Source organism: Patagioenas fasciata, chromosome 21 (genome assembly GCF_037038585.1).
Source record: "Patagioenas fasciata isolate bPatFas1 chromosome 21, bPatFas1.hap1, whole genome shotgun sequence".
Lineage (NCBI taxonomy): Eukaryota > Metazoa > Chordata > Aves > Columbiformes > Columbidae > Patagioenas > Patagioenas fasciata.
In genome coordinates, this window is record NC_092540.1 from 2,093,282 (window position 1) to 2,106,084 (window position 12,803).

Here is a 12,803-nt window from a genome sequence, read left to right on the forward strand (position 1 = left end):
AAAACAACACGAGTGTGAGCAGCACAGCAGAGCAGATCTCCACATTCGGGGCCAAAGAGTGTTTTTTTCACATTTTCTGTCTTTGGTAGGATGTTCTAATCTGTGGCTTTATAGTCTTGTAGTGTGGGTTATTCGAACTCTTAAAAATAACATTTGCTGTTTCTCTGATGCTTTTCCCGTGCACGAAACGCCTTCCAGCCTTGGGCAGACCATTGCAAACAAGGAAACTTCTGGTGCGGTTCCCGGTGACACCAGCAGCACCCTTGCTTTGGGATCTGGGGGACTGGGGGCACGGTGACCCCAGCTGGGTCCTTCCCGCACCCCGCTCGCGAGGCAGCAAACAGGAAGCGTGAGCGCCGGCAGTTGAGCGTAACCCCAAAACGGAAAGTCGCCTTGAGCAAGACACAAGATGAGAGCTCGGGGCAGGTCGGGTGCCCTCGGTGCGGGATCCGCATCCCTCCCGGCCCGGGGAGCCCCGCTGCCCCCCGCACCCCAAAACTGAGGGTCCCTCTCGGCCCACGGGGAAGGTAAGACTGGCTGTTCTGGGGAGAGCTCGTGTATCGCTTTACAAAATAGAAAAGCAAGGGAAATAGGAGGTTTTGCTCACAGTTGGTGAGCCGGGGGGGTTTTCTTGGTGACTGTGGTTGGGGGCTGTTGGAGGGGGGCAGGTTGCTGGGAGCTGGTGATGCTGGGGGGGATGTGGTTCCCATCCCAGCCCCCCCGCCTTGTTCTGTGCCTCTGTTGTGTGGTGGGCAGGTAACTGGGGGGTCCCTGTTGCCTTCAACACCCCCACCTGCCCCCCGGAGCTATTGGGGGGGTTGGAGCTCCCATAGAGGCTGAGACCACTGTAAAGGCACCTGGGTTCTGTCCCTGGTTTGCTGGGTGTCCCGTGGGGCTCCAGGGACTCCTTGAGACCCCCTCATGTCCACATGTTGCTATTGGATAGGGCTTGTGGATGCTTTAAGGGGAAGGGGACGCTTTTGGGGGCAATTCCCACGTTTCCAGTGCACGCTGGGGTTTAGCAGAATTGCTGTTCACTCTGCAAAAGGGGCAGGGGGCTGGAGTGGCCGGGGGGCTGAAAGCTGTGACCATCAGACACGGCCCAGGTTGTTGTGGTTTCCTCTGCTCATTTTTTTGGCTTTGCCACGCAGAGAACAGCCCCTCGTGGGGGTGGCACAGCGGCTGCTGGTGACATTGCCACCCACCCAGGGCAGGGAGAGGGGAGCAGGGGGGTCCCAAGCTCAGAGCCCATAGGCTGGGGTGAGTGCGCAGGCGTTGGTGGAAAATCCTGCCCGTGGTCCCGCTCGGCTCTGCCCGGAGGTGACTCAGCTGTGAAAGCCGGGGGAGGAATTGTAAATGCTGCTGGTGAGCTCTGAGAAAGCAGGTGGAACCAGCACGTTTTGCCCAGAGCTCCAGCATCACCTCAGAATCATAGAATTGGTTTGGTTGGAAAAGACTTTTAAGACCATTAAGTCCACCCACTCCCCCACTTCTGTCCCTGCCCCATGTCCTGAGAACCTCATGTCCGTCTGTCCAGCCCTCCAGGCATGGTGACTCCAGCACTGCCCTGGGCAGCCTGTTCCAATGCCCCACAGCCCTTTGGGGAAGGAATTGTTCCCAGTATCCAGCCTTGGCTGGTCCTTTGCTGGTGTCACCTCCCGGGTGGCCCTCGAGCCCCACTGGTGCCCTGTGTGTTCTCCATTGCAGGGACAGAGCGTGGGGACATCTGGGATGGCCCCCGGTGGCAGGAGAAGCTGCTCACCAGTGGGCGCTGGGCTCGCGCTGTTGCTCGCTGTGGGTCAAGGCTCCGTTTGCCCGGTGCAATCGCAGATAAGCACCTCTCTTCCTATTGCCAAACCCCAGGGCCATTTACACCACCCAAAATTAATTTCCTACTCGGTCTTTCTCTACCATCTCCCATCACGCTGGAGCAAAAGTCTCCAGCAAGGAGAGAGCAGGTTGAGGCTCAGCACCCACCATTTTCACCATCAATAGGATTGAATCAGGAGCCATGGCCGAGCGCCGGGCAGCCGGCAAGAGCCGGCGCTTGGGCTCCAGCCGGCGCAAGCAGCTGTACAACAGCTCCAATGAGACCCCAGCACCAGCCCCCAGCCCCGGCGAGGAGCCACCATGGGCATCCGAAATAGCACAGAGGGTGCAGGAGCTCCTCAGGGAGCGGGACAAGGAGCAGGCGGGGTTCATCACCCGCTCGGACATGCAGGTAAGGGATGGGGATGTCTTCTTGGGTCAAATGCCACCGAGGTGGCTGGATGATGGGGAGGTTTTTCCCTCCTGATTTGTTTTGTTCTTAGAAATTGCAGGAGGAGGATTTCCCGTGCAGCACGGAGGAGCTGGAGCTCATCTTCGATGGGCTGGATGCTGCCGGCACCGGGCGGTTGAGCACCGAGGAGTTCACTGCTGGGCTCCGTAAGTGCTGGTGCAGCACCTCTGAGCAGCCCAGGCTGGTCCTGGCCATGGCCCCCGTGCTTTTCTGGGGAGACCTGAAACGTTGCCCTTCCTGAGTGGCACATGGTGGCCCAGAAGCTGTCCCCATGGCCGGGTCTCAGCCCTAGTGAGGGGTCCTATTGTGCCAAAGTGGCTTGTTGAAGCCCTGGGGTGGGAAGTGTCCGGGTTTGGGCTTCACCGTTGCCCTGGGCGGGCACTGAGGGTTTGGTGTATCTGTCGGCAGGGCAGTTCCTCAGCTCCCAAAAAGCTGCCAGGGACCATCGCCGGCGCAAAACAGCATCCCAGAGGGTCCGCTTGGCCATCCCCAGTGTGATGTTGGAGGGGGCGGACAGCGAGGAGCAGAGACACTTTGCTGCTTTTATGGACCAGCTGGGCACAGACAACGTCTCTGAAGAGTAAGATGCCCTGTTTGGCACCCGTGGGTGTCCTGCAGGACACGGCAGAGCTGCCCAAGGGGGACACACTTGGGGTAGGGAGCCCAGAAAGGGCTTGGAGGTGCCTTTGGCCAAGTGCAGGAGCAGGGGACGGGATCATGGTCACCTCAGTGCTCATCTGTCCCTGAGGACCGTACATCCTGAACGGTGTGAGCTAAATGACCTGGGACCCACAGCCAGCCTGGATTTGGGGGTCCTAGGGGGACAGTCCCCACAAAACACCCTCTACCTGCAGACAGGAGATCTGGCAGCTCTGGGTGAAGCTCCGGCAGGACGAACCCCAGCTCCTGGGAAACCTGGAGGAGTTTCTGGCCAAGATGAGGCACCGCATCCAAGAAGCCAGGAGCAAGAAGGAGGTTTTGGAGAAGACTCTGAACAAGTGAGTCACCCCACGGCTGTGGAGAGGGATGGGAAGGATGGGGACCGGGATGGGGTCCCTGCTCCCCCGGCCATGGCGACGCACACGAGGAGGGAGAAACCTGGGTGCTTTCAGCATCGCTGAGATTTTGCTGGGAGATGATGTTTGGGGTTGGGCTCCCTCTACAGTCACACACGGGATGACAAAAGTGCCTGACTGGGACTGCTGGACACGTCCTTGCTGGGTGAACCCCCCAGGCAAACCGGCTGCAGCCTGCGGGTCCCATGGGCAATGGGGCGTCCCAGGGACCTGCACCCACTGCAGCAGGGTCTGACCCCCAGCCTTGCTGTGCCCCCCAGGCGTGTGGCCGAGCACGAGCAGGAGGTGCAGCAGCTCTGCGAGACCCTGGAGCAGCAGATCCAGGAGAAGCGGCAGCGGCTGCAGCAGGAGGTGGGTCCGCGGCTGCTGCTCGCCCCGGGGGAACCCAGCACCCCAAGCCCCCATGGCAGCTCCCAGCGAGTGCCAATGTCCTTGTTGCCATCCAGAGCATGGCCCGGAGCCACCAGCACAGCGTGGAGCTGCAGCGGGCGCTGGATGCCAGTGAGAGGGAGGTGCAGCGCTTGGTCACGGCGCAGATGGAGGTGAGGTGGCCCCAACCCCTGGTCCTCCATCATGTGTAAGGGGTCTCTGGGCTGGGCATGCAGCAGCAACACTGTGACAGCCGATCCCGGTCTGTCCCCACCAGTCCTTCATGCAGTTTGTCACACGGGACCTTTCTTTAGCCAGGTGTGAATTTGGGGGTTGTCCTGTGCAAGGACATGAGTTGGACTCAATAATCCTTGTGAGTCCCTTCCAACTCGGGATGTTCTGTGATTCTGTGACCTCCATCCCCACGTTCCCCTCCATCCCCAGAGCATCCACGTTGACTTGCCCACCCACCACTCCAGAGGAGATGGTCATCCACCATTCCTTGGCCTGGCTCTCCCGGGGGTTCTGGTGGGGTGCGAGTGTCCTGGTTGCTGTCCTGCAGCTGGAGACGCGGTGTCGCAGCCTCCGCAGCACAGAGCAAGCTACCAGTGCCGAAAACCGGCAGCTGGAGGAGAGTAACCGGGTGCTGGAGGATCGTCTGCGGCTCCTCCACCGGCAGCTCCAGCAGACCCACGAGCGCCTGAGGACCACGAGGGCCACGGTGGCTTTGGAGGACGTGGAGGAGATGGGGTGAGCAGCTGAGTGACCAGCATCTCCCTCCTGAGGGCTGCGGTGGGTGGGGAATGAGTTTGATGGGTCTCAGCCACTGCGGTGGTCTCCACAGTGCAGATTAATCAAGGTTTGGTGTGAAAAGCATCAGAAAAAAAGCCGGGAGTGTGAGCACTGTGCACTGAACGTGTCCTTGCAGGGCAGTGCCAGCGGAGATGGGGACATCCTTCACCCAGAAGGACCCAACCAGGGCTGATCTGTGGGTTTTGCTGTCCTGCTCCAGCCCATCGTTGCCTCTGGGGCTGAGGGCAACCCTGGGGCAGGGATGAACACAGTGAAGAGGATGCAACCGCCTTTGACCCCCTGTGCTCTGTGTTTGCAGGGACAGAGCGGTGGCAGAGCTGCCTGGCGAGGTGCCCCTGTCCCCACAGGTACTTCAGCTGGGTTTGTGGGGATGGGATGGGATGGGATGGGATGGGATGGGATGGGATGGGATGGGATGGGATGGGATGGGGTGTCTGTGCTCCAGGGCCTTGTGCTGTTCCCCTTGGATCTGCCAGGGACTTCAAGAACGCAGTCCTGCAGCAGCAGTGGTGCCTCCCCTAGAATCTTTCTCAAACCGATGCTTGGGGTCGCAGCATGTTAGTTCTGACACCCCGAAGGTCTTGGGTGGGTGTTTCTGGATACCTGCTGGAGAGCTCAGCATCATTGCACGTGGATACATTGCCTTGCCAAGCGCTTTTCTCTCTTTTCTTCCCACTCTGTTCACTGCAGATGGGGCCGGAGAAGAGCGAGAAGCACCGCTCCGAGATGCGGATCAGGCTGGGGTCTCAGAGCATCAAACCCAAGAGCACCCACCAAGTGTAAGGGGTCCTGGGCAACAGCTGCTGCTCCAGCTCATGCCCTCAATATCTGTGAGCTGGTACCGAGCACCCAAACCCTCCACCCTCCCCAAGCAAAACAATATTTATTCCTTTCAAAACAAACTCAGGTTGCACCAGGAGAGGTTGAGGTCAGAAATTAAGGAACAATTCTTCCCCGGTACCTGCCCAGGTGGATGGGAAGGAGCTGCAGCCTGATCCAGGGGCTGGGCTGACCCCCCTGACCCCCATTTTCTGCCCTTTCCAGGGTTTGGGAAAAGCTGCCTGCAGAAATAAGTGTTTTGGGAGCCCCGCGGAGAGCAAGCTCCACGGAAGAGGAGCCCTTCCCAGAATTTCTGAAAGAGGAACGCTTGTCTGACCAAAGCTCTTTGCTAAGAGAGATGAATGAAGCAATAGCAGCTCTGAGCAAACAGCTGAAGCCACCAGCCCTGGGTGCACCCCCTGCACCCGCAGACGCTGCCCGTCACCCCCAGGATGATGCTGAGCCCCAAATGGAGCCGGAGGCAGACACAGCCCATGGCACAACCCCCGGGGGCCTGCGAGAGACCCTCCTGGGCCACATCGGTCATGAGGTGTTTGAAGGAGACTTGAAAAAGGGACCAACCGCAGCTGAGCTTCGCGCTCCAGATGTGATACAGGCTGGTGCGTCCGTGGGAGCCGGGAACCGCAGGGCTGAGGAGCCACGGGCAGAGCAGGGACAGAGCCCGGAGGAGGCACAGAGGATGTTGTTCCTGCAAGGAAAGGGCACCGGGGTGAAGGAGCTGATGCTAGAGGCAGCTGAGCACCTGCAGGGAGCACCGGGAGGGAGCATGGAGGCAGGAGAGCAGTTGGTGGAGGTGGAAGGAGAAGGATGGATGCAGGAAAAAAATGGTTGGGGAAAGGAACAGCTCCCGGGAGGAGCTGAGGAAGCGGCAGTAAATCAGGGAGAAAATCTGCAGGCAGGTGTGGGGGCACCTGAGGCTGGGCAGACGGGTCTAGCAGCGGGATGGCAGCTTGTCAGGGGTGAGCTTGGCCCGGCTGTGGAAGAGTGTGTGCAACCCTCGGGTGAAACTCCGGGAGAAGAGGCTGAACCCCCATCGGGGCTCTCCCAGAAGATTGAAATAGAGCCTGGAGAGCGCCTGGAGCCAAAGCCACCATCCTGGGATGAGATGCAAATGGGAGCAGCCCAGGGGGACAGTGTCCTCCCCAAGGTAACAGTGGCTCCTGACCCTGGGGTGCTGGAGGAAGAGTGTGTCAGTGTGGAGGTGCATCCCTGGGGAGAGACCTCGGATGCTGACGTGCTGGCAGCTCCAGCTCGGCATGGAGGGAGCAGCGGAGCTGGGATGGAGGACGGGGAGCTGGAGGTACCGCAGCCACAGGGTGAGTCTGTGACGGGCGCTGCAGCGCAGGGGGTGAGCGCGGGTGCAGAGGTGCCACCCGCCAATGTGCAGGAAGGCAGAACGGGAACAGATGTGCAACCGCTGGAGGCCCAGGGCAGCCATGCCAGCGTGCAGCTGTGTGCAGAGGTGGAGGCGGCTCCACAGCCCCCGGATGAGGCCGGGTCCTCAGGGACACAGCCTGGGGGCAGCGTGGCTCCAGATGTGCAACCGCTGGAGGAGGGTGATGAAGCAGAGTTAGGGCTGGGGGAGGAAATGGGCGCTGCTGCGGTGCATGGTGAGGGGCCTTCCCCAGCAGAAACACCTGTGCTGACCCCAGAGTTGGGTGGGCTCTTCCCAGTTAAGGCTCAGGCACTGGAACTGGTGGGGGCAGAGGAATCTCAGGCAGACACGCGTGGGGATCCCAGTCCAGAAGACCCCCAGGGTGGCGAGGATGGAGCAGCCATGCAGCTCGGGGATGAGGCTGAGTGTGGGGGACAAGGGCAGGGTGAGCGTGGGCTGCAACAGGAGCCTGTGCTCAACCTGCAGGGAGCAGGAGTTGGGCAGGGAGAGGGGGCTGGGGCAGGTGTGGAACCTCAGGAGCTGGAGAACCAGGGCACTGATGTCAATGGGCAGCTGATTGCAGAGGTGGACGAGCTCAAATCAACCCCAGGAGGGAGCACAGAGACAGATCTGCAGCAGTTGAGTGAGGCCGCCTCCCTGGATACAGAGCAGGGAGGGAACGTGGCGCCAGATGTCCAACCCCTGGATCAGGTTGATAAACCAGAGGCAGTGGAAATGGTGGAGTCAGAGGACTCCTGGGCAGACATGCAGCTGCGTGGGGGTGCCAGCCCAGAAACCCCCCAAGGAGGGGGGATCCATGCAGCTGTACATCTCGTGGAGGAGGCTGAGGATGAGGCACAAGAGCAGGGTGAGCATGGGCTGCAACAGGAGCCTGAGCTTCACCCCCATGGAGTGACCCCCGGGCATGGAGAGGGGGCTCCTGGAGGTGTGCAGCCCCCTGAGGAGGCTGAGAGCCTGGGCAGGCTGGAGGACCAGAGCACTGGGGCAAATGTGCAGCTGCTGACAGAGACAGATGGGCTCAAACCAACCGCAGGAGGGAACATGGAGGCAGATCTGTGGCTCTGGAGTGAGACCAGCTCCTTGGACACAGAGCAGGGAGGGAACGTGGCTCCAGATGTGCAACCCCTGGATCAGGTTGATAAGCCAGAGTTAGTGGAAATGGTGCAGTCAGAGGACTCCTGGGCAGGCACGCAGCTGCATGGGGGGCTCAGCCCAGAAGGCCCAAGGGAAGGGGAGGCTGGAGCAGCCGTGCAGCTGGGGGAGGAGGCTGGGGATGGGGCACTAGGGCAGGGTGAGCGTGAGCTGCCCCACGAGCCTGTGCTCGATCCACAGGCAGAGGGGGCTGGGGCAGGTGTGCAAGCGTGGGAAGAGGTTGTAATGCTGGACACGCTGGAGCACCAGAGCACCGGTGTCAATGTCCAGCTGCTTACGGAGGCAGAAGAGCTCAAATCCACCTCGGGAGGGAGCACAGGGGCAGATGTGGCACCCCTGGGTGCAGCTGAGACGCAGGAAGGGGCACAGAGCCAGAGCCCTGGCTTGGACGCAGGTCTGTGTGCAGCTCACACCGTGGACATGTGTGAGGGGAATGCTGGTGAACGTGTGTCCCCTACAGCTGAGGAGCTGCCACATCCTGAGCGTGCTGCTGCTGCTGAGGGTCCTGTGCTGGGAGCACTCACTGGTCCCAATGGGCAGATCCTGGAGGGTACCCAGACACTGGAAATGCTGCAGGGAGAGAGGGCTGAAGCAGAGGAGAGGCCTTTGGATGGAGCTCAAGGTCTGGAAGGGGTGCAGGGAGAGAGGCTGGAGGCAGGAGCGAGGATTTTGGTTGAAACTCAGAGTTTAGGGATAAAGCAGGGCCATGATGATGGTGAATCTGTGCTGGCAGCCCCAGTCTCCAAGGTGACGTTGCAAACCAGCATGCTAAAGCTGGAAACGATGATGCAGGAGGATGTTCTCATTCCAGATGTGTGGCAGCCAGGTGCTTCGGGACAGGTGGCCCAAAGCGAGCTGCAGGAGCAGGCAGATAACGTGAGTCTTCACACAGTTTCCCAGCAGCCAGTGAAGCTGCCACACATGGTGGAAATGGAGCAGGCAGATGGACCTTCTGAGCATCCAAAACAAGAGGTGCCACCAGCATCAACCCTTCGCATAAGGGGGCAGCAAGAGGGCAACGATCAGCTGGGGATGGTCCTTGGAGACAGCTCTCCGGGGGGTGCAGCCAACAGCAGCACGCAGCCTCACCAGCAGCTCTTGGGAGAACAGAGCGGAGACCTCAACTTTGCTCCGCGGCAGAAGCAGCAAGAGGTTGGGCAGAACACGAGCCAGGAAGGCAAGGCCAGCGCAGGAGAGCCAGGGGCCACGGCTGCAGGTGGGGCAGGAGCTGCTCCACGAGGTTCTCCTGAAGTTTCCCTGGACCCAGACCACCTCTTCAATGTGCTGTTTGTCGGGGACTCCCACGTGGGCAAAACATCCTTCCTGTACCGCTTGCACGCTGACACCTTCAACCCGCACCTCACCGCCACAGTAGGTGGGTCTCCTCCGGCTCCTCCCCAGCTTGGCTCTGCCCATGCTGGTGACCTTCACCATCCCCTTTCCTCCATCCTGTGAGCTGCTCCTGATCACTCCACCCATGCTACAGCTCATGCCAAGCGTCCTACACAACATGTCACTAAGGACCATATCAGGCCACCAGCTTCACACGCCTGGAAGCTCCTGAGCAGGCAATGCTGGTCCTTCTTGCCCTCTCCGGGACACCGATACTAACGGCTCTAGTGCTTTTCTCTCTGCTTTGCCTTTTCACTATATTCTCCTCCCTTAACCAACCTGGTTTTACTCATCATGAGATCAGAGGCCTCTCCAAAATCTGGCCATCAAAGATCTGAAAGCTGGAGGTTCACTCAGAACCAGCCCACTTGAGCTGCAGCCTCAGACCGCACCTGCACCATGTGCCTTCTCCATCCATCCCTCCATCCTCTGTCACAGGGATGACCTCTACAGTACCAAAATATCCCTTTTTGTGTCTCCTAGGACTGGATTATCAGGTCAAAAACCTCATTGTGGACAACAGGCGCTTTGCTCTGCGTCTGTGGGACTCAGCTGGCCAAGAAAGGTGAGGTGCTGGGCTGGCACTTTCGGAGAGTGACCTGTAGTTTCCTTGTTTTCCTGGTAGTTTAGGGGAAATCGATGTTCTTGGCTTTGTTAAGCAAAGGAGGGGTTGTTTAAGAAGGGACTCTGTACAGTGTATGATCTGATAAAGAATAATGAAGGAAGTAATTAAGATAAAAACGAAGCACTCAGGCTGTTTGTACAGCCTCTGTGATCACGACAGGAGCAAAATCTGGGGTTTGCCTTTTTTGCAGACACACATTTCCAGCTTTCCCATTGGGATTTCAGATCATTCCTGGGCGAAACCCCCTCAGACCTCACCCGTGACCATTTGCACTGTCCGCAGGTACCGCAGCATCACCAAGCAGTTCTTCCGCAAGGCGGACGGGGTCGTGCTGATGTACGACATCACCTCGGAATATTCCTTCTCGGACGTGCGGTACTGGCTGAGCTGCATCCAGGTGGGTAGAGCAGGACAAGTGATTTTGATAATGTTTTGAAATCAAGAACAGCCTGCTTTGATTCCTGGGAAATTGGGGGTAACTCGTGTCTTATTAAAAACTTCTTAGAGATTTCCGGTTAAATACAATATCAATCTTTCAAAACACTGGAACAAAATGGGATGTCGCTTTGCTCAGTGCCTGTAAATCCCAGCCAGGCCATCTTCGGAAGGGCTCCCCAAGTTGAACACAAAGTGAGTTCGTTACAAAGGGGGTTTAGAAGGTTTTTGAGCTAGTTTAAGAACCCAGGGCTTTGTTATCAGCCCAAATCCACGGGCACCCTTCACGGTGCTCCAGGATGTGTTGAGACAGCGTGGACGGCCGCGATTCACAGGAGGTTCAGATGCTGTCCTGATCCTCCCCTCTTTAATTGCTCAGGAAGGAGCAGAAGATGGAGTCGCTATTTTGCTTCTCGGGAACAAAACCGACTGTGCTGCAGAGAGACAGGTCCCTGTGGAAGAGGGGGAACGCTTGGCCAAGGTGGGTCCACCCAGGCTGGGCAAGGATGGATGGGTGGGATGGATGGGTGGGTGGATGGATGGGATGGGTGGGTGGATGGATGGATGGATGGATGCCACCAGACTGAGGACCCGCAGAAAGCCCTTAACTTACCTTTTGTGCCTGGCAAAACATCTCCAAACCCATTTTTCACCCTTCCCTGCCTTGCTTTTCCCGTGCCATTTTAGTTTTGACTCAGCACCACCCCAGTAAAACAGTTTATGGAACTGGATCTATAAGTTAAAGTATTTTCCTATTTGCTGTGAAGTGTCATGTACATTCCCAGCATCATATAACTAATAAAATCACCAATCCTGTTTTAAGATACTGAAATCCTTAAAGTACAATTAATCTCTTCAAATGTGAATAGTTAATAAAAATTAAGCGAAGTATCTCACCTTCACCAACTTAATTTTGAAGTTTATGGGCTTTGGACCAGTATCCACTGACCAGTTTTACAAATGGAGGAGGCAGAACAAGGAGTTAGGTGCTGTTTACTCCCATAATATACTATTCCGATGCAAGAATATGATGTTTCTATTCGGGCTCCGTGTCTTCCAGGAGCATCAGCTGATGTTTTACGAATGCAGCGCTGCCTCGGGCCACAACGTCTCCGAGTCCATGGTCAGCTTCATCAGGTGAGGCACGTGCTTGCATTTTGCCACCTGCCCTGGATTTAATAGACTCCCTCCTGCTTTTTGTGTTCTTTTAACTCCAAATTCTGCTGTGTTCCCGTCACCGGAGACTCCACGTGCCCAAATGTCGGGGAATACTCAGAGCAGCATGTGTATGGAGGGGATGAGCCGGAGATGGGTGCTGGGAAATGTCACCTGAAACAGTCAGCATTGCAAGGAGATGAATAAAACCCTTTTCATGGTGCTGATTCTTTGTTCCCCCTACGCTGACTGGAATAAATTCCAGCTGTGATTTTAGGTTGGCATTTTCAGCAAAGTCCTCGGTTCCCAACTCGCGCTGAGCTGGAAGCTCCTTTCAGCTGTGCTGAGCATCCTCTACCGACGCTCGTCAGGGCAAATAGCACCACAATGTAAATTATGGGGGAAATACCTCTCTGATTCGCTTCCTTTTCTCCCAGGTTGCTCAAAGACCATGAAGACAAATTGAAGAATAAGGCAGAAGAGGAACCAAAGCCACCTCAGAAGAAAAAGGGCTGCTGCTGGTGATGGACAGACCCCCCCGTTGTGATCCGAAACTGCAGTGACAGTCAGAAAATCATACATACAGACTAAATAAATAAGAATACAAGTGTTATATGTCAGTATTTTTATATATTTCGTGCGTTGCCTTGTCTCCCAGCAGTTCAACAGCTGTATTTAAAGATAAGAGCAGCACCGTTTCAGTCCGATCAACCCCAAGAGGTTATTTCACCGGGTCTGCAATGGTTCCCGTGCAGAGCTGCGCAGCTGCACGTACGCCAAAGCCGCCCATCAGATCAGCTTTTCGCCTAAATTTGCTGAGATTATGCGCAGAGGATGCTGCTTTGCCAAGTGGCAGCGGGATTGTGCAGGAAAACGTTTTGATTTGCTTGCAAAATCAGGAGTTGAGGTCGCCGAGGCTAAATTCTCCCATTAGATGGCAGCAAATGCAGCAACACCTTCAACTTGCGATGTTTCTGCTGCAAAGACCAGGAGCTTGAACAGGGCCCAGAAAGAGAGATCAAGAAGAGAGATCTGCAAAAGAAAAGGCTTTCCAGAACAGCAAAGAGCAAGAAATACCTGTATTGTTCCTCTAGAAATTGTGTCTAGAAAAAAGGATCAAGTTTGTGCCCAAAGATGTTGCACAAAACAAGCGTTAGTCCCCTCCAAACCTCCCCTCCAAACCTGGAAATGAATGTTTCATTGCTGGGTTGAGGGAAATGCCAGGAAGGCAATAAAGCACATTGGAAAACACAGTCAGGGCGCTGCATT

General features: G+C 57.0%; 1 protein-coding gene across 1 annotated transcript; it reads left to right on the forward strand.

Moving 5' to 3' along the window:
* The first annotated feature begins 398 nt into the window (after positions 1–398).
* RAB44 (RAB44, member RAS oncogene family) lies at positions 399–12,136 on the forward strand. The gene is made up of 16 exons (XM_065854493.2): positions 399–527; positions 1,996–2,221; positions 2,313–2,427; positions 2,690–2,861; positions 3,136–3,279; positions 3,618–3,708; positions 3,804–3,899; positions 4,289–4,476; positions 4,838–4,886; positions 5,230–5,318; positions 5,584–9,302; positions 9,803–9,884; positions 10,227–10,341; positions 10,759–10,860; positions 11,440–11,516; positions 11,972–12,136. Exons 2-16 carry the CDS (start codon positions 2,012–2,014, stop codon positions 12,057–12,059), a joined length of 5,337 nt encoding a protein of 1,778 aa, XP_065710565.1. The 5' UTR covers positions 399–527; positions 1,996–2,011; the 3' UTR covers positions 12,060–12,136.
* The last annotated feature ends 667 nt before the right edge of the window (positions 12,137–12,803 follow it).

Coding starts and splice junctions, on each gene's coding strand:
- RAB44 (XM_065854493.2), top strand. CDS start 2,012: ATGGCCGAGCGCCGGGCAGCCGGCAAGAGCCGGCGCTTGGGCTCCAGC. Junction 2,222..2,312: donor TCACCCGCTCGGACATGCAG/GTAAGGGATGGG, acceptor TTTTGTTCTTAG/AAATTGCAGGAGGAGGATTT. Junction 9,303..9,802: donor GCACCTCACCGCCACAGTAG/GTGGGTCTCCTC, acceptor TGTGTCTCCTAG/GACTGGATTATCAGGTCAAA.